At 41.5% G+C, this 21918-nt stretch overlaps 1 protein-coding gene across 14 annotated transcripts in view; it reads left to right on the plus strand.

The window, feature by feature from the left end:
* Window positions 1-14536, plus strand: part of LOC119481506 (multiple PDZ domain protein) — a 53111-nt gene extending 38575 nt beyond the window's left edge. For 9 of the 14 annotated variants that reach the window (XM_037758532.1, XM_037758535.1, XM_037758536.1 and 6 more), the window contains 19 exons: window positions 488-684; window positions 858-949; window positions 2431-2509; window positions 2871-2939; window positions 3954-4049; window positions 4135-4209; window positions 4366-4561; window positions 4644-4789; window positions 5952-6035; window positions 7275-7468; window positions 7833-7847; window positions 9773-9920; window positions 10301-10387; window positions 10479-10575; window positions 10678-10841; window positions 12107-12211; window positions 12509-12603; window positions 12808-12934; window positions 13026-14536. In XM_037758532.1, coding sequence (XP_037614460.1) covers window positions 488-684; window positions 858-949; window positions 2431-2509; window positions 2871-2939; window positions 3954-4049; window positions 4135-4209; window positions 4366-4561; window positions 4644-4789; window positions 5952-6035; window positions 7275-7468; window positions 7833-7847; window positions 9773-9920; window positions 10301-10387; window positions 10479-10575; window positions 10678-10841; window positions 12107-12211; window positions 12509-12603; window positions 12808-12934; window positions 13026-13172 — 2213 coding nt within the window. In that variant the 3' untranslated portion in view covers window positions 13173-14536. The remainder of the gene's footprint in view (window positions 1-487; window positions 685-857; window positions 950-2430; window positions 2510-2870; window positions 2940-3953; window positions 4050-4134; window positions 4210-4365; window positions 4562-4643; window positions 4790-5951; window positions 6036-7274; window positions 7469-7832; window positions 7848-9772; window positions 9921-10300; window positions 10388-10478; window positions 10576-10677; window positions 10842-12106; window positions 12212-12508; window positions 12604-12807; window positions 12935-13025) is intronic. The other 5 variants (XM_037758540.1, XM_037758546.1, XM_037758533.1 and 2 more) reach the window with 4 other exon arrangements.
* The last annotated feature ends 7382 nt before the right edge of the window (window positions 14537-21918 follow it).

Consider the following 21918-nt stretch of genomic DNA (forward strand, 5'->3'; position numbering starts at 1 on the left):
CCTCCCAAACACCTGGGACTGTGGTGTGTGTGTGTGTGTGTGTGTGTGTGTGTGTGTGTGTGTGTGTACGTGTACGTGAGAGAGTGTTCCCATCCTGTGGGGATAAGATTGATGAGGTTGGGCCCGGGGAGGTGAGTTGTGGAGATTAGTACAGGACTGATGATCCAACAGTGGCAGGGAGCCCAGAACAACAGGAGCCCATTGGTCTGAACAGTGGCTATCTAACACACCAGAGACAGGAGAGGTGGAGGGAGAAGGGGGAGGGATAACAACGGAGACAAGATTGAAACAAAGAGATAGAAACTAAGCAGTCTGACATTCAAAACTTTTTACTTTTTGTGCCTATGCATCGCACCCAATCCAAACCCCTGCCCCCTTTTTTTTGAGCAAATTGACATAAACTGATATGGAAGCTCAGGCTCAAGATAAATCTGGCACTATCCAGCAGTACTGTCAGCTTACATCTATCTTCACCTGCCTCTTTCAGAGAACATAATCCAGCAGTATGGCAGCCTCCCGGGTGTCCTACACATGATTGAGCTGGAGAAAGGCAAGACGGGCCTGGGCCTCAGCCTGGCGGGGAACAGGGACCGCTCTCGCATGAGTGTGTTCGTGGTGGGGATAGATCCCAACGGGGCGGCCGGCAGGGACGGAAGTATGGTAGTGGGGGACGAGCTGCTGGAGGTAAGATCGTGGTTCTCAACTCTAGTGGGTTTGTTAACAAAGTTTGCAGGATATGCGACTCCTTAAAGTTACATCATCTTGAATGTAAACACATTACATCATTGTTTTGTATTACATATTTACACTTAGAGAAAAAAAGTGTGTATAATTCTAATATTTTTGCATCCCGTCAGATCAATGGACAAGTCCTTTACGGCCACAGTCACCAGAATGCATCATCCACAATCAAGAGCTCTCCATCCAAAGTCAAAATCATCTTTGTCAGGTATAAAAAATAAAACACCTTTTCTTCCTATTAGAGATTCTATGAATAAATTTCCATGGCAACAGCAGCTACATTTCATCGTAAGACTGCTTATAATGAAAACTGCCCCGGAAAAAAAGATCAAGTCTATTGTAATGTTATTCAAAATTCAATAGAGGGAGCTATTGTAATTCAACAGAAGGATGCACTTGTGAAGGTGAAGTGTTCTAATCCATATTCAGGGGTGACTAACAGATTCTTCCTCGTGCACATACCAAAGAAAAAGAAGGATATTTATTAGCTGAAACCATGTTTCTTTTCCAGTGATGTATTCATTTGATATACATTTTTCAAAATGTATATTAGCATGTTTTAAAACATTAAATCAAGGCGACATTTGACTGTGAAAACAGTGATTTACCCACGGCTATAGCTGGATCCCAAATCTAACACTACATACTAGTTCTAAGCAGGTTTTGCGTATGTAATGTGGAAATGGGTCAGTATGCACACTCAAAAAACTTATTTTTGAGTGTGCTTTTGACGTGTACCACAATGCAATGCACAAAGGAAATGGAGAACTAAAACGAATTGTGGACGGTGGTGAAAAAGCTCCAGGAACACCTAAAAAAACAAATACTAAATAACATTTTTAGAAAAACATTGGCTGCATCTGAAATCGCATACTACCAACTACATATGCGTACTATCGTTCAACATACTTTTGTGTGAAATAAACAGTAGTATGTATCGAAGCAGTAATTTACGTCGTCACTTCTTAAGAGCCTCCTTGGCCGTTGGAGACGCGTAACTATTGTAACCCGTACCAAATGATGATTTGTTAGAATCATAAAGTCTGAACTAATTTGAAAACTATATTACGCCTATAGCAAAGTGAAGTCTTATACGTACACTTAAATTGAAGCGTTATTGATGTTACAGAGCTGTCTGCCAATGTCTGTTATGAATGTTGTCGTCACTACTGCATTGCATTGTGGGATATTTATGTCCAGCATTTACATACTGTAATATTTCACCGGAAATAGCATGCAATCTGTGCGCTACTGGTTTCAGACTTAAGGTTTCAGACATACTAAAAAATCTCATATACTGTTTTAGTGTACTAAATGTACTGCTGGCATTTTAAGGTTGCAGTTGATTGAAGTATTGTATAATTTCCTGATAGTATAAAACAGTGTATGCTCATTTCTTATACACTAACTGCACTACACTATAAAGATGTAGTATAACTATACAGTTCAGTATGCAGTGTGGAAGTGGGACATAGCAGCTGACATATCAGCACAAAGACACGTTTGACCCTTGACTCTTCCTCAAACAGTCCTCGCCGGAATCACACTACTTAACCTTCTACTTAACTCATATCCCTTTCCTGACCCCCCCTGGAAGTAGACACTGTGACCAGCCCACGTAAATCATGGCACCGTTGTCACAAAGCAGAGGAGCAATGATTCACGTTGAGTTATGACTCTTTGGAACAGGAACGAGGAGGCCCTGAACCAGATGGCTGTGGGACCGGTGAGGGAACACGAGGGAGACACAGCGGAGCCCCACGCCGAGGTAGAACTGCGATCACGGCCACACACGTAACACACACGCTGCACAAACGCTACAACAGTCTATGCAGATGTTAGGGAGTGGAGTTCCATCTGCATAACAAGCTATGAAACTCACACACACACAAACTATTATTAGTACTTTGACTCTACCCTTGTGTAATTTAGTTTTTTTACGCTGTGTCATGCTCCTGAAGTGTTCCCAAAAGTCGCTTTGTGTGGTCTTTCAAAGCCTGTGTGTAACTCCCAAGACAACCAAAAACCACAAACACACTCCGCACTGTACTCCCACTAGCTAACACACACCAACACAAGTCTCAGTTGTTTACTTCATACTGCATCAACTACCGCCTGTTTCCTCACAGCCAGAAACAACTGCTGCTAATGGCGACGCCAACACTTCGGAATATGTGCAACACAGCATAAAGCCGAAGGTGAGATACAGCGGACCCCCCATACACACATCACACATAGAACAACCCTGTTCTTTTGAAAAATAAAGACAATGATCGAGAGGAAGTCCTGGAAGCAATGCTATAATGAGGGAGGTGTACACAAAAAAAGTCAATGGGGTATGACAGAGAAAGAGAGGCTGAGCACACAGGAGCAGTCAAGTCTGACAAGCTGCCGGAGAAGAGAAAGGAGACAGAAAACTGTCAAATAAAAGGGTGAATAAACAAAACACGTGGATGGGAGAAGTTCCAAAGGGACATAAAGGATCGGTTCACCCAAATAATAAAAAGAGGAACCGATTTTTACTTCCTGTGGTGTCTACTTTCTAGCCATGCAGATACTTTCAATGTCAAGCATTTTGAAAAAAACTCACAGCAATGTGACTTTCCAGAAAATTGGAAAGTTCCCACAGAAAACTGCTTAAAAGTAAAGTCTACGGATTATTTTGAGCTTTTTGAATGTCATTCTTCGATACTTTGAGCACCATCCATTCAGCTCCATCATATAGCAGAAGTCTCACCTGGGACATCTGAAAATCGTACCCTTTAAACTGACAACAAATGCATGACTACATGCAACAAGAGGTAACTTAGAAAACGTGTTTTTTTTTGTGATTCTAGTAAACTGACCCTTTAAAAAGAAATGAGTGAATAAGAGACTTTGATGGGAGCCCCAGTTTGGGACTATCCATATGGTGTGTAAGGCGGCAGGGGACCACATGTAAATGCAGCAGCATCTGGGCAGCTCATTGATACGAACGCACAAGCACAAAAAAGTATACCCACTGGGAACAACAGATCAGAAGTGTGAAGGATGTAAGGGTGAAGCTGTGACTAATTATCTTTCTGGAGATAATTGTCATCATTAATGCTGTTGCTGCAGCTTTATTATTGAGCTAAAGCCAGGTGTCAGTCAGTCTGCATGTTATGTTCAGATGTACTGTATTAAATGATATCAATTTAAATCCTGTTTATGCGCTGATGTTCGTCCAATAGGAGGACGGAGGACTTGGCATCACCTTTGTGGAGGGAAACACTGAGAGTGGAGTTGAGATTCAGAGTATATGTGAAGTAAAAGGACACACGGGCAAAGTATGTATTACATACATGCAGCTAATGGTTTGTGAACATTATACAGTTGATTTCTAATCATGTCGTTGTGATCTGCTCCATGCAGGAGGACTGCATGAAACCAGGGGACAAGCTTTTAGCTGTGAATGGTGAATCGGTGCTCGGCTACACTGTGGAAAAGGTACAGTGTCATTGGAAATAAAGTGTAACTGTCGTGTTTCCTGTAAAGGCAAGGATTTGCTTCAGTTTCCTAATGTAATAAACATGACAGAGTTACTTAGAAAATGACAACAGTCATGATGTAAAAAGTCTGATCAGTAATTCTACTTTGTTTTAGGTCAATTCTCTACTGAGAGGGGCCAAAGGTCCAGTGAAGCTATCCTTCTCTACAAACGAGACCCCCTCCTTCTTCTCCTCTCTCCAGTCAACCAGCCAGGACGGGGAGAGCTCGGACGACGCATTTGCCAGCCTACCCAGCATGCCTAGTGCCACCGTGACTACCCAGAGTCAACCAGAGGCGGAAGCCGTCACTAGTGAGTCTGCTTTTTTCAACTTCTTATTCAGGGAAGATTAGTAATGGATCAGTCAGCTTACTGTATGCCTCCTCTATTTTAGGTCAGAGTCGCTCGTCCACCCCTTCCCCTCTGGCCTGCGACCCGACGACCTGTCCCATCATCCCCGGCTGCGAGACCACCATCGACATCTCCAAGGGCCGCACGGGCCTTGGCCTTAGCATCGTGGGAGGCTGTGACACCCTGCTGGTAGGAAACAAACAAGACCTCGGTCAAAACTGAATATATGGCTGGACTGTGTATGGTCAGTCTGTGAATCTGTGGCTAAATTGTTACACGAATAGTCAGTGGTCATGTCTATAATGTTAAAATGTAGCGGTATATGTCCACCAGAGGGGACGCGCTGCTCCACTCAACTGGCCACACGATGCATTTGATTGGTCCATGGTTTCCTGCTTGGTGTTTCAAACAGGAAACAACATGGCAGCCTGCTCGTAAACTTTCTGTTATTCCGTCTGAACAATCCACCAAATTCTACTTCTGAAAACATTTGAAGTGAGAAACAGACTATGCCACTGCTGAATCTAACTTCATTTGAGAACTAAATCGTCTCGTTCGACAGCTTGGTCCAAGTTCCGCGCCGCGCTAGACAGTCTCATTTGCATAAAGGACTGTTACCCCGCCTTTTCATTTTGAAAGAGCAACGGCCAATCAGAAAACTCCAACACTCGGCCGACCAATCGTCAAACTTCATCACTCAGTGACAGACTTTTGCGTTTTGGCCCTCTGCGGTCAAGCCAAAAATACAAATTATTAATGTTAGTGAGCCTGTATCACTTCACCAAAAACATTCCTTGGGTTAAGTATGACTTCTATAATTGATTAAACAACGCAAATAATAAATAGGTATTTGCACTTTTTTACCATCTACAATCCTTTTTTAAACATACTGTACATTTGTGATAACTTTAAAAAGTTATGTGACTGTACTTTAGAGTCACCACCCAGCATGCCACCCACTTAGGATCTCTGGTGGTGGTATAACCCAGGTTCAAAATAGCCATGGCGGCTCAGGAATGTAGGAAATGATGTTGTCACAGCCTTCCTCCGCCTCCTCCTGCTGCTGTCCTCTCCTCAGCCCATCTATTCTGTCTGCTCAGTCAGGCTTGGGGGAGCAGCTCTTTGTCTGGCCGCAGCAGACAATATCCAGCCCAGGAATGTAACCTCTGGACCCCAAATGACACACACACTGGAACGCAGAGAAAACACAGTGGAAGTCAGGAACATACACACTCAGAAATGAGTGTCCAAAATAATGTCCGTCTGCCGTCGAATGCATCCCTCTCATTTCGACTGTTCCCGTTCACCTTCTTCTCCGATTCTGTGCTTATTTACTGTTTTTTTTTTCCAGGGGGCCATCATTATCCATGAAGTTTATGAAGAAGGGGCAGCCTCGAAAGATGGCAGGCTTTGGGCAGGAGACCAAATCCTAGAGGTGCGGTGCGGTGCAGCATAATGAGCATCACATACTGTATGACCTAGATTAAAAAAAGAGGCTGAACACTTTTCAATCACTGAGACGTGGCTGCCTGAGGAGCTTTAATAATGAAGTGTGGGTTCCCTAGTTTAGTCAAGGATCAAATAATGTGATCAATTTGCGTTAATCTGAAATATATAGAATGCAATGATTCTTTCTGAGTTAAAAAGTCAGAGGAAAGTACCAACTAGTATGAATCCTGTGTGTGTTATGTGGAAAGACGAGTTAAGTATCCCAGCTCAACTTGGATTTGCCCCCCATCTGACCTCATGCTTTGTCACAGAGGGAGGGCAGGGGTGGAGTTCTGTTATGGTAGCTCAATCACTAGACCTGAATTGAAAGGCACACATGCATGCACGCACCCACACACACACACACACACACACACACACACACACACACACACACACACACACACACACACACACACACACACCCTTAATGACTTAATTGCCCTCTATTATTCATTTCTGTCCTCAAGCCAAGCTGTTGTGTTTAGAAAATAGGGTCAGAGAGGGAAAAGTGAAAAGAGCGGTTTCCCAGTCCACAGCAATGCTATTAGCTGCTGTGGGAAAAAAAATCCTTTGCATGTCCGTGGCGAAGGCTAATGGGGTATTTCCCCCCTTTAATGTGGTAAAAGAAGCTGGACATCAATCCTTAAAACTGACCACTCGAGCTCCTCGCAAACGTTTGTGGGAAGGCCGCCTCCCTTTAGTTTAATGTTAAGTGTTGTAACATCGTCATATTATGATCCAGTGTTCAGATAGCTCAGCAGTTTGGGTTTATAAAGAAGAAAGGGGACCTCAGCGGTTTAAGGAATATTCTGTTTTAGCATTAAATTAGGCTGTTAGCACTTTTTTATAGCCCTCTGCTGCATTCGCTATTTATATTAGGACTACTTTGCAGAACCCAAATGTGCAAACACGTTTGTTTTTATGAATTTAAAATGAACCATAGATAAAGTGTAGCAGATATTTATAGTTTTTATGAGTACAGTTCAGTGCATTTTTTAAAATATTAACAATATTGATGAATTTTAAGATATTAGTGTGTTGAAATAGGCCGTTTCTATCTTTTAACATACAATAATTATATCTTTCTGTTGCTCTTTTAAAAGAGGTCAATGGTTGCTACAATAGGACAACCCCCAATGTTGCCGTGGCACACAAACACTAACCTCCCGTTCTCTCGTCGCAGGTGAACGGCATCGACCTGCGCGAAGCCAGTCACGATGAAGCCATCAACGTGCTGCGGCAGACCCCGCATAGAGTCCGGCTGGCGGTCTACAGGGACGAGGCCCAGTTCAAGGAGGAGGACCTGTGGGACTCGTTCACCGTGGAACTCCACAAGAAGCCTGGCCAGGGTCTGGGCCTGAGCATTGTAGGGAGGAGGTAAGAGGGAGATTCATTAGTAGTATTAGTATGCAATTATTATTATTAAGTTGCTTTTTGGGGTCACAAAAAGAGTTAGCATATTGGGAATCTTGGTATATGCAATTAATAATATGAGTAGAAATAAATAACTAAGATATAAGAGCAAAGAAAACCTGAAAGTAATTAGAATGCTGGTAATTTTAGGATTAATTATATAGTATTTGGCTTGTCTCTTGAGTATAAAAACAAAGTCAGAACAGCCAGACTACATATATAAATAATAAGTAGGTATAGAATGGTAATATAATGAACATAATTAGCTAGTAATCTGAGAGTCAATATAGTTTGACAGTAACTGTATGAATTCTCTTCTTTAATGCAGATCACGGGACCAGAGGTAATCATTGTTAAAATAACAATGTATATTTAGTGTGTAGTGTATGGAGAGTTAGACAAATAGAGATCGTATACACACACACACACACAAATCACAGCAGGATTTTTTAGGTCTACCAATACATAATAAACCATAATGTAATCATGAGTTGCTGCCTTGTATTTGTTTTACCATCTTTGGGGCCTTTTGCTTATGGATCCCTCAGCATAACTGGGTTCAGTTAAAATGGTAAGGTGTAATATTTGGTGTTTCAGACTTGACTTAATGGTGTTTTTTAAATCTTATTTTATAGTTGAACAGCTATTTATGACATGTTAGACATCACAATCATCACTTCACACTTAGAAATACCTCTAATGAGGACACACAAAGCTTCTTATAGAACCATCGGATCATTTCCAGCGGCACTAGTAGTGATCATGACACACACGTGTACTGCCAGAGACGAGGCTGTAAACAACTGTTGGCAGTATCTGGGAATGTTGCTACTTTTGTTCCCCTTAGAGCCGCGGAGGAAGATTTATAGAAGTAGTACCAGGACTGGCAAATTGTAGATTGTAAACTCAACTGAGGCTTCTATTCTCGCAGTAGCGTTTATGGGTTAAAGCACATGTGGGAAAAGGCCCGCTGGTCCACATGCTGACAGTTTTTTATTGTCAGTTGTGTGTGGAGTGTGGTGATGGATCTCACCTCTGGGATAACCCTCAGGAATGGCCAACACAGGCCACACATGCATAGGCACCGCTGATTATGTGTGTGTATATAAGTGTTGTTATAACTCTGAATTTGTCCAAGTGTGTAAATGTTTTTTTTGGTGCCATGTTTAAATCAATTTATCAGAAAAATACTAAATTCAGTAATAATAAGACAACTGCAGGGTGAAAGGCACCAAGTTGGGGTCGTGGGTTTTTAACAGCTTGGACAGCAGCAGCAGGCAGATCAACTTTTAAATGCAGTTGTAAATCTTTGCCTCTGTCACAGCGGTTTTGCTACACAAGTGGAAAAAACAACTGAAATGCTCAATGGGATGGAAAAGGCAACAATGTAACCGACAACCTAAAACCCGGGGCTAAAATGGAAAGTGCAAAGCTAGCAGTTAGTGGCGAGGAGTTGTGACAGCCAAGTGTCTCTGGCACCGGGGATCGTACGATCAAGTTGCCTTGCCTTATGTTAGTTTTATCCACGTGGAGATTTTGCACCTCAGATATGCAAAGTCAACAGTGGAAATGTACTTTTGGGAAAAAAAGACGCATCTTCCCTGCAGTTAAGATAATTTCCCAGAAGTCAGTGCTCAGAGCAAGCACATATTTAGTGACTATGCTGACCTTCGGCTTTACCAACCAACTGGTCTGTGAAAGGATATTTTGAAGCCTGGATTGGGGTTTACCACTCATTGCTTTCTGGGCAGATAATAGAGCTTGAAACCCAAATTTGGCGACTTTGGGAGGTGTAGACACTTGTCAATCAAGCAAACAACCCTCAAGACATGCTTCTCATAAAGGCTTAATATCTCCTCAACATCTCGTTGGTGAAGGCTGATTCTTAGAACTGTCACCAATACACTTAAAGCTTCTCCCTTTTTGTGTCTGACTGCAACACAGTAATAAGTCTGTGCAGTATTCAAGATGGAAAACACATTTATTGAGGTCACATTTGGGGGGTAAACACACTCTTTGCTATTAAATATTCCATCTCACCAGCAGTCTGCTGCTTCCAAAAAGGAGCGTAAGCCACATTTGTGCAGAGGTCCATAGGAAAAATGTGAAATTGCTGGATTAATAGTGTAATTCATCAATTACATGTTAAAACAACAGAAGTCAGCAGTATGATACGGTTAAGGTCAACTAGTAAAGAAAAATAAAGTACGACTCTTGCAATACTAAATGTTATCTCACTGTGACGTCTTTGCAACCTTTTCCCACCAGGAATGACACAGGAGTATTTGTGTCCGATATTGTGAAAGGAGGTTTGGTGGAGACTGACGGCCGACTCATGCAGGGCGACCAGATCTTGTCAGTCAACGGTGAGGATGTGAGGTTGACCACTCAGGAGGCTGTGGCTGCACTACTCAAGGTACATCTATCGAAGCATAGTAGGGCTGTCCTAGACCAAAGAAATAACACTCGTGATTCGATTTGTTGCTTTAATCAACAGATCTGTAAAACTGAGTTTCTCCACAATGAATCACACAAAAGCACCACTTTAAATCGTGTGGTTACCACAGATTTGCTAATAAGTTTCTTGGAAATAAGTCTTTCAGCATGAAAAAGCACTAAAAAAGACTAATTGACTAAAGAAATCTTAGTTGACTTAGACCAAAAATGACCAAAATGACCAATTAGTCGACTGATCGACAAAGAGGGGGCAGCCCAAAAGTATAGTTAGTGAATGTCAAATCTGCTTTAAACTGTGTTGGATGACTCAAATAAAAAATAATGTGCCTTGTGTTGTAGTGCTGTGTGGGGCCTATAACAATGGAAGTAGGGAGGTTTAAGGCAGGCCCCTTCCACTCAGAAAGAAGGATGTCTCAATGTAGTCAGGTACTGTAATTTCACATTTTTCAAGAATAGAAATTGCTCTGTCAAAACAACATAACAAAGGAAGTAACAGTACTGAATGTCTTTGTTTCAGATGAGTGAAACAGGCAGCACCAAGGTGGCCTCTCAGTCATGTTCAGACTCTGGGAACCTTCCCGGTGACCCTGACAAACTAAGTAGGAGTTCGGATTGTAAGTATCCTCAAAAGTGATATTAATTCAAAGCAGCCAATGGAAAAAATGGAAATTGTGGACAAGGCATTGTAACATTTTACATTGTTTGCTTCCTTCAAGCTCCAGAGCATCAGGACACCAGAACAGTTGAGTTCACTAAAGGTCCCACTGATTCTCTGGGTATCAGTATAGCGGGCGGCGTGGGCAGCCCTCTGGGCGATATCCCCATCTTCATCGCCATGATGAACCCTGTCGGCCTGGCTGCTCAGACCCAGCAGCTCAAGGTACGAGATTTATACCTCCCTCCCGGTAACCTTTATTCGGCTTTCAGGGGAATACAAAACTTAAGAATTTGCATGCCAGTAATTCTTGTGTGGGATTTAATGTGAATCTCAATTATGTCCAGCAAACTCTTTCCCACTCACTCTACTCAGTTTGGGAATCCCAAAAGGTCAAGAGCCTACAGCTGTTAGCAGTGACCTTCGCAGTTAAATGACAGTGAGACTGACAAAAGTAGCTCTGTGTGACCCAGACCGGAGGAGGACAATAGCCATTGCTAACACGTAATAAATCTCCCACTCCTGCATTCAGATCATTAAGCCTACAGAAGGGCTCATTGAAATGAATGGGGGGGTAAATCTTGAATAGTATATTCATGCTGCTTTATCTTTTCAGCTGGAATGAGCGATGAGAACGCGACGTAATGAAATTACTCAGCCGAACACAAGCATGGTTTTGCTTTTGAATGGCGTTAAATTTTCAAATAGTATTAGCCACATCCTGTTCATCATGCGGAGTTATCCAGACTTTTGTGAAGTGTCTTAGAAATCACAAAACAGCACTTCTGCGGTTTTTCTGTGGTACATATTCATACTGGTTTTAGGGAATATATATTATAGAAAATAGGTTACTTTTGTTACATTTTCATTGTTTTTACCATTGTTTCCAACTAGGGCTGTTAAAGTCTTGGTTTTAATGCCACTAATTTCTTTAACAAGTTAACGCAACTTGTGATTTTAGGTAGTTGACCTCCAACCTCAAGATATGTGAATGAAAATGGGTTCTATGGGTACCCACGAGTCTCCCCTTTACAGACATGCCCACTTTATGATAATCACATGCAGTTTTGGGCAAGTCATAGTCAAGTCAGCACACTGACATACTGACAGCTGTTGTTGCCTGTTGGGCTGCAGTTTGCCATGTTAAGCATATTTTTTATGCTAAATGCAGCACCTGTGAGGGTTGATGGACAATATTAAGTATTGTTTTGTGTTGTTAATTGATTTCCAATAATAAATATACAGATACATTTGCATAAAGCAAGCATATTTGCCCACTCCCATGTTGATAAGAGTATTAAATACTTGCGATTAATTTGCGATTAACTATGGAAAATCATGCGATTAATCGCGATTCAATATTTTAATCGACTGACAGCCCTATTTCAAACCCAAACACTGATGTGTCATAAATATGGAAATGTCAGCTTACTGCTGAATGTGCCAAGTTGTTTTTCTCTCATGTATCCTTTTTAAATTGTACTTTCCAGATTGGGGACCGCATTGTCAGTATCTGTGGAACTTCTGCTGAAGGCATGACCCACTCGCAGGCTGTCACTCTGCTCAAGAACGCCACCGGCACAATACAGCTGCAGGTCCCGAAGCAAACACAGACACACACAATTGTTCTCTCACCCTTTCTGTTCTAATTAGATAAACCCGCAGACACAGTTAGATAATATGCAGATGACAATGTACTCTATTTTTTACTTTATCTGTGTACAAAGTTTTCACCTGAAAAGAACAGTTGAAGGCTACCAGCGGCAGACTTTGAAGTACCATAAAACTAGTCTCCGTCATCCAGCACTACCACCATGCTATCTGTCTTTATCATGCAAGTCTAGCATGCCATAAAAGTGTGTGGTTGTACGTGTGTTTTTGTGCGCCTGTAGGTGGTAGCGGGTGGTGACACCACCGTGACGGGTCCCTCTCAGGAGCAGGCAGCTGGAGGTCTCGCACCCAGCTGCATCTTCCAGGATGACCTCGGGTATGAGCTGGTTATTACACACAAAGAGTATTTTGCTCTGTCGTAACATCCATCTTACCCCTATTATATGTCAGTCTGTCTCAGGGACTGTATGATTATATTAGTGGGGGTTACAAAAGATGAAGGGTTATGTGTTTTTTTTTTTCTACTTTTTGTTGAATGGAATTTAATTCATATAGTCTCTAACTGTCTTCGCCATTCCAGCAGCCCACCTCAGTATAAGACCATGAATCTTGAAAGAGGACCAGACGGGCTTGGTTTCAGTATAGTCGGGGGGCACGGCAGCCCCCACGGAGACTTGCCGATCTACGTTAAAACTGTTTTTGGAAAGGTACGTAGCACATTTCTCCATTGTATATTTGCAGAATTGTCAAATTGCCTGTTATTAATTTAACTTTACGTGCATGTGTGTGTGCGCTCAGGGGGCAGCAGCGGAGGACGGCCGCCTGAAGCGAGGAGACCAGATAATGGCGGTAAACGGGCAGACCTTGGAGGGTGTCACTCATGAAGAAGCCGTTGGCATCCTGAAAAGGACCAAAGGAACGGTCACGCTCACTGTGCTATCATAGACATATGCAAATGCACACAAACACATACACTACTTTTCCTACACTTCGTATCACACTCAAAGTTACTCCACACCTATAAAGAAAGAAACTTTAAAAATAGCAACACACCTCTCAGGTGTGATGTCACGTCTAGCAGCAGCAGAACTCAAACCGGCAAATATTTCACGACTAGAAGAATCTGTGAAAATATGCACACTGAAATATGAACAACCATTTACTGATAATAATGAAGGAGCTGATTGCTCAGTGTAGCTTTGAACACTGTGATCCACATAAGCCTACAGCAAGTAGACATACCGTATGTATGCGTCATGATGAAATTGCTCTTATCACTGAAATAGTAGTCCGAGATAGTATGTAAAGTAGATACATAAGTAGTTTGCCATACAGTTTTAATTAGTTGTCACATAAATCTCAAAGAGGTTGTAAATAGTATTAGAATTACATTCCATGACTCTGGATTGAAGTATTCCCTGAAAATAGTGGCTCAAGTATTTTGCTGTTCACTGTATTGAAATCAAGATCATTATTTTCAGAAGTATTTTACAACAATATTCCTACGAGGATAGGCCTATTTTTCAAGGTTTTTAACAGTCTGGGGTCTACTTCTAGGGGTGACCTCCCACTAAATTAACAGCATGAAACAGCATGAAACTGCCCTTGAGGCAATTAACAGATTAGCAGATTTTAGCCGGTGGCTGTATTAGCTGATAACAGCATTATTTGTCTTGTGCATTGCACTGCTGTTGGCGATTCATCATGCTGATTTTCCTAAAAAAAGGCCGATTGCTGCTGTAACTGGTGTTAATCATCTTATCGTGAAGTCACTGCTGTTTTAGCAGCCAAGGGAGCATTTTGAAGTGCTGATGGCTAGAAGATATTGTAAATACACGGAAAGATGTGAAATCCTTAAAACTAAGAAGCGTGGTTTGAGTGCACATTTGACTAGAGGAGGAATTGTGTGCGCGCGTGTGTATGACCACTGAAATATAGTGCTGCTAAAGCCCACATATAACGTATTATGTCAGTATTTGGATTTTTTTTTTTAAGTATTAATTAATGTTCACTTCATTGAAAGTGCACAGAAAAGCAAAATGACCTGCTATCTAGGTTTGAGTGGACGGGTGGTTCTTCAAGTGTTTAACTTGTCAAATGATTATATAATGGACCTGATCTCATTTTGACCTTTTTGTTTACCCAAAACAAAGTCATCTAGTGTGTAGCATTAGGCATGTGTTGTATGGTCTAGTTGATGAGAAAGTTGTCTGTTCTCTGTCTTATCTATTATATGTTTCTAGCACTGTCAATGTGACAGTATTGAATTTATTCACACTGAATTAAATAAAAGTGACCTTTGGATTCAATCAATGTGTTCCACTTTTTGCATTTTATTGTGCCTAGTTTGCCTAAAGCAGACGACATTCTGAGTTTACCATCCTCTAATTGAAAAACACATAATTAAATACACCAAGAAAACTAGCTTGTTAAACCTCAGCAGAGTGACTATAAACCCAAGTATAAAAATATAATGTTCTTAAAATGAATAATAGTTGGAGCATTGTGAAATGCTGGGCAAATTTACAAGTGCACCAGCTGTTATTTAATTTCACTGCTCCTTACTGAATGCTCGGGCTATTGTACAGTATACATCACATCTGCCATACATCACATGAATACATTTTCTATCCGGGAGATAAAAGCAATTTACTGTCAAAGGAGGTCACATTTAAATGAAAGGCAAAGGGTTTGAAGTCAGAAGCTAAAACACGTGTAACATAATAACTGTGCATAATGTAATCATTTAAATGTAATACAAGCTCATAATGTAATAATCAGCACATAATGTAAGAAAAGTGTGAGCGCATAACGTAACAGTTTTATTGAAGAGGACCTGCTCCATATGTAGATATAAACGGCTCATTCTAAGGCACAACGATTCCTATTTTCAGGTGATTATACACTAAAGAAAACATATTATGCATATATTATGCCAATAGATGATACACACTGTTCTTTAAGACCTCCACTTGTGTCATGTAAAACTAGAAGGGTTCCTATGCTTTAAGAAGACAAGGAGAATACTCTTTTTGTTAAAACTTGCACTAAATTTATTACATTATTCAACTTTTTTTTTGCGTAGTTTATAATGTAATAATGTTCTCATAATGTAATAACTTATTACATCATGCACAAAACTATTATTATGTTATGTGCTCATGGTTTTCTTAAATTATGTGCTGATTATTACATTTAATTTATTACATCATGCAGTTATGACATTATGAGTAGTTACAGACGCGTTGAAATGAAATGCACATGAATAAAGATGTATAGATACTATGTATGGCTATGTATAACATGACAGCACATGTGGAATTGCTTGAATAGACTCTCTGTTGTCACTTGAGACTTAATAAAGCCTGGATAGATAGAGAGAGACAGAGCTCTCCATTGACATGTGGCATCCCATCTGTCTGTGCACTGACAAGCACAGCTGCTTCACAGCCTGTCACATGGTTTGTGTGGAGTCCTACGCGTGGAGTCCGTTCCTTAAGTCGGGTTTACAGCAAACACGGGGGCTGCCAATTAATCACACGAGTCATGCAAAAACCTTTGAAGCCCTTTGTCTAATGAGGTCGAGGGTTTGTTTGGATTCAGTGGGCTGTGAGAGAAGAACACTTTTAAGTACGTATGCTCTCAACTGTTGGGTGACTCCTTCACCCTGAGGTCAAGATCCAACACCGCCCAACCACAAGCTATCTAGCTACGTCCATGCACTCAACAGCTGAGCTTTCCTCAAGCACCTGTTGTTTTAATGGTCCCCAGTGGGTTTAGAGGTTACCCAGCCTCCCTCCAGGTTCAGGAGACGCTGGTTGGTTTACACAAGACTTGTCTGCACAAGCCTTTTAGATGTGAGATCAGATGTTGCCGCTGCGTCACGCTTGGCTTGAACGTGGGCAGATGGGTGTAAAGTTGCCGCGGCGGTGGCGCCGAAGCTAAATCGCTTTAATAGACCGCGTTATCAAGATGTCAATCAGGCCTTCCACATTTTCATGGGATTTTACCATGAGCGAGACTTCTTTCTTGACCTCGTAAAGTAGAGTTATAACAAAAGACACATTTTCTGTCCTGTTCCATGTAAAAAAACTCCAGAACTAAAGCGTTTGACCCCGCAGCTTTAGATGGAGCCTGTGAGATAAGTTAGTCGCCGCCCGCTCAAACATTTCAGACCTCAGTATCATCATGACTCATGCTCACTCCACACTGGCTATCAAGAGGTTAAGCAAACAGAAACCTATAGTTGATGATTGGGCTAATCAATGATGACTCAGCAAACATGCCAAATGGGACACTAGCTGGTTAAATCACTGAAAAGAGTTTTGTTCATTTGCTTTGATTATAGGAGGGCAAATTGGGACATGGTGGTAGAAAAAGATTTGAATCCTGATAATGTCAAAGCAGGTTTTGTTCAGGCTTGAAAGCGGTGGATTTCTTTGAACTTGAATTTATCATTTATCATCTGACAAATGTGGTCATGAATGCAATGCATCAAAGAGATGCTTAAAATGGGGTTTCCATTAACCAGTACGTGTCATTATGTCAGCAAACATGCTGTAACTAATACTTTGATAAAGGTTAAAATGTATCATCAACACAACTGAAGCAGAGTCACGCTTGTATTGGCTGATTGATATCAGATGTTTTCAATACGCTTCACAATCATTGGCTCATTCATATTCCCTCCACAACCACAACCTCCTCGTCAAGTGAAATTTTGTCTTGTTGATTTGATTTAATGTGCATGAATGTTTATTAGGAGGGTTAAATCTCTCAGCAGAATCCTCGTCACTGCTCGGATTCTTTGAGAACTCCCTCATTCCCTGTAAATGTCAATTCCTTGACGCAAGTATTTTCTGACGTTAGAGTACTGGAGTTTTAAACTGACAAGAACGGACATGACAGAAAAATCCCCTAAGTGATTGTAGTTTCAATCCTGTCCCTTCATGACTGACAATAAGTCAAATATAATGTGTAGCCATGCTAGCGGCATGGGTCTAGGGATGGCAATGTCTGTCAGTTGGTCAGTCAACCACTTTGGGTCCAGACTGAAATATCTCAACCACTATTGGATGGATCGCCAAGTCATTTTGTACAGACATTCATGGTCAACAGAGCACAAGGCTCAATGACTTTTATGATCCACTGACATTTTTGTCTCGCGCCACCAGCAGGTTGATATTTTAGTTTTTATGTGAAATGTCTTAACAACTATTGGATGGGTTACCATGACATTTGATAGAGGTGTCCATGATGCCCAGAATCCTAATGACTTTGGTGATCCCCTGACTTTTCCTGTAGGGCCACCAGCAGGTCAAGTTTTCCACTTATCCTGTGAAATATCTTGACATCTACTGGACCGATTCATAGTTCCCATAGGATGAGGCAATGACTTTGGTGATGCCCTGACTTTTCTCTAGCGCCACCATGAGGTTCACATTTTTTGTTCTTTACTGAAAACTCAACAGCAATCGGACGGATTGCCATTTATACACATTCATGTCCCCCTCAGGAGGAATTGTAATGACTTTGCTCATACCGTGACTTTTCATCTAGCGCCATAATCAGGTCAAATTTCTAATTTGTCCATTTACTTTGGTTGATGACCAAATACCTGCAAAATCAATGGCATTCACATCAGCCACAGCTGTACTTTGTGATTAGTGTTAATCAGCAAATGTTAGAATAATAAGATGCAAAATAAAATTGTGAACAGAGCTGCCAGTATGGCTGTAGAAAGAGTCCAGTGTTGTTAAAATCTAGGAGCTCATGCTACAAGTCTCACAGAGGCATGTTCTCACATGACAGTATGAGGAAAGTGAGTATTTATACAACGGCCAGTATTTATTTGTTCTTCTAACAAGGGTTAAAAAGTCATTTTGCCATTCTCAGACTTGCCCTGACATATCAAACTGTCACAGAGAGCACATGCAACTTTGAGCACACATGCTTGGTTAAACATCATTCATCTCCTGACTACCTGATCTGCCTCGTGGACTCTTCAACGTCACGGAAAAGAGTCAGGCATAATCAGACATCTCCTTAATTACACGGTGAGTGACTTTTTGTCTCGGGAGAACAGAGGGGCTTAAAAGGTCACCTTTACACGCCTGCCCTCACAATGACGCGCCCTTGCATACACAAACCAGCAAACAGAATTCAATATCCACTGTGGCTGGTGGTGTAAAATTGCGGCTTGATGAACACACCACTCTACTTTCCCTTCAGCAGCTTTTGAAGGAAAGAGCTACTCAAAAAAAAAGAAAAAGGTTTTCAGAGGCGTCTGATTGTTTCACCTTTCTGCACGGTGACTCTGTTGCCTCAAGTCTTTACTTAGCTGTCAAAAAAGATTAGCACATCACAGGCGCACACAGTCCTCTGCATTGTTTGAGTCAGCATACACTAGTTGCTCTTTAACAGTCCTTCCTCTCAGCACAGTGGTGTTTGACAAATTGGGTGGAGATTGTTGGTGACAACGGAATCTATCTACTGGAGACAAACATGTCAGAGGAACGTTTCTATCTTCAATCGATGCATTGTGAATCAGTATCACTAAATGACTAATAAACATTGGAATGTGAGGAAGCAACTCATTATGCCAGTTTCTTGTTTTTATAAGATTAGATTGCGTGATTAAACTTTATTGCATTAAAGATTAATGATAACCATAGACAATGGGAAATGAGTCCAAGCCTTAAGGGGAAATATTACCTCAGACTGATAAACAAGTCTTACAACTCAAACTAAGAATGCAAGTATTGCAAGTAGAATGAATAAGAAAAAATAAACTTTTGCATGACAAATTTGATCCAGCCCTGCTTATATGTATATGGCGTTTTCATTTGTTTACCCTAGTTTTACATATCTCACTCTGGTGTCTTGTTACCAGAATAAACACAACGATATATAACTATCCTTCTTTATTTAGATGCTGTGTTTTCCTGAGTGGAACAGTCGAGACACAAACAAGCACATACTTCCCTTCCTATCCATAACCCAAAATTATGCCGGAGTCGTACTCTGCGAGCAGGAAGCTGGATGTTATCATGATTTACAGTGTCCTCGTCACAAGGATATAGCTACAGCTCAGCACACGCTCTTGCATTCTTGTTGAAATGAAGCTGGGAGTTAACCAAAGCCGCGATGACATCATGCGAGATCGGATTTCTTCCTCACCTTCGGCGTGTTTGCACAAAGTTGAGTGTGAGGGCTGAGGCTCATGTTTACACAGACAACAGAGCACATGTGCAATGAGGGAACGCCAAACACTGACACTAAATGTTTGGTGTTTAACCCTTAACTGTAGTTATTACACGTTTGCAATACAAACAGCCTGCTCGGCTCAGACTATTAACAACACAGCAGACAAGATGGTTTTTAATGACCCATCTCGTACCGAGTCTATCTCTGATAACAGGACACTGCTTCAACATAAGGCTGCCTCTTAAACACACCTTGCGTGTTTCTATTGGTATGTTTGCATTTCAGTTACAGCTTCAAATTACATCACCCCGGCTGAGGCCTGATAAGGCAGAGTGTGTAATCATCCTTTTATGAGTTGTGTGTAAAGTAATGCGGTGACTCAGACGCTGGGAAATGTTTGCAGAACTGAAAGGTGGAAGAATCACCTGTGATTGCCCGTGAGAGGTGCACATGTCCGACCTTGTGGAAGGACGCGGCTGCAGGGCTGTTGAACCAGCATTCATGGACAGAAAATAATACATATAGACCAAGGACAGCATGAAATCAAATGATGCGTGCCAAGTACTGTTCCCTCATCTTAAAGTGAGGAATCTCTGTCCGCCTTTCACATATCTCGAGAACCGCTCATCCGATCAACTTCACACTAGGCGGGTGTATTGCTCACAATAGGGAGTACAGTGTCAAATGTGGTGCCATTTGATGGTGGCGCTATAATAATTAACTTTACGTTTTGGCCTGTAACTTATGAACCGTAACTCTCAGAAACAAAATATTTTTTTCCTGGATTTTATGGGTCCAGATGAATCTATTCATGTAAGCCACGTCCCTTTGCGACTATTTTGATTTTCCACCTTTTTTAATTTTCTGCATATCTGATTTTTTTGCTACTCCCCCAACACATTTTGTGCAATCGTCACTAAATTTGGTACAGAACACCTCTGGACCAAGCCAGAAAAAGTATTTTTTGGGGATTTTTGATGTTCCTTACGGTTTTGCTATAGCTGGCGCTCAAGTCCCGTGAGCAGGGATTGTATCTCAAAAAATGTCATGAACACTTTGTGCTATTGCGACCACATTTGTTGGACATGATGTGTGACATGATGTGTGAGTGACCGCGACAAATTTGATGCCATTTGGCCAATAGGTGGCGCTGTAGCAGCATCATCTTAGTATAAAGGAAGGAATCTCTGTCTGTGTATGTATGACTGTCCTTCGCATATCTCGAGAACCGTTCGTCCAATCATCTTCACACTTGGCGGGTCCAAGCAGCTATACCATGGATTTCAACAACGCTGGAAGCAGCACTTCTAGGGCCAAACAATTCGCGTTCCGGATGGGCACGCGCTCCGAACGGACACTGCACTAGTAATACAAACACAACTGAGGCTGACAGAAATGTCATTAGTTTTGCAAGCATTTGGTCACAAACCAAAGTATTGGACAAATTCAAATTTTTACCTGCTGATGACACTAGAGAGAACGTCAGGGGATCACCAATGTTATTGTAATTCCTTCTGTATGGAACATAAATGTATGTACGGAATTTCATGGTAATCCATCCAATATTTGCCAAGATGGTGAGAAAATGTCACCAAAGTCATTGGGATACATTGTGTGGGAACCATGAACATATGTACCAAAATTTGGTGCCAATCCATCCAGCAGATGTTGAGATATTTCACTGGATACATGAATATTTTTTACTTATTTTGACGTGCTAAATGAAAAGTCAGCGGATCACTAAATTAGGATTCACCTTCTAGATACCATGCATATCTGTACCAGATCCATCCAATAGTTTTCACTAAAAAACAAAAAACCTCACAGACACACTGGAGGAAAAGACAGACGATCACCAAATTCAGTAGGCCTCATCCTCTGGAGACAATGAATGTACTTACAAAATGCTATGACAATCTATCAAGATCAGAGTGGAACCAGAAGTAGTGGTAAAACCCACAAGCTGAGAGCCATGCCACTGGTGTGGCTAAAAAACACAATTCTGTAACATAACCAAAGGTCTAGCAATCACACTGCAATTCGCTTGTTCCACATTTGTTAATGGTCTGTGTTATTGACTGCCACATCTCTGCATTGCTGGTGTAAAACAAAGGCATCCTATTGATTTTAAGGCAGGATGGAAAAATGAGCTTGTGATGAAAGCCCATTTACGCCTCTGGCCCTTGCTGCTATTTGAACCCATTTTCCATCTTCGCTCAGCAAACCTGCCCCGCGCCATTAAACTGAAACGAGTGCCAAATTAAATGACGTTCCATAAATAACCTTTTTCTAAAAGGGGTACTTGCTCAGGCTTTGACTTGAATGTCTAACTTTTGATTCACGCCGAGCTTCCTTTATTATTCCGAGGATGACATTTTTAGAGCCCGTTATCAATCCCACATTTACGACCCAGGCTTTAACCCCTATTTAGGACTGGGTTACAATTGTTGTGACTTTTAAAATGCGGCGGGGGTGGGGGGTGAGA

Source organism: Sebastes umbrosus, chromosome 22 (genome assembly GCF_015220745.1).
Source record: "Sebastes umbrosus isolate fSebUmb1 chromosome 22, fSebUmb1.pri, whole genome shotgun sequence".
Taxonomy (NCBI): Eukaryota; Metazoa; Chordata; class Actinopteri; order Perciformes; family Sebastidae; genus Sebastes; species Sebastes umbrosus.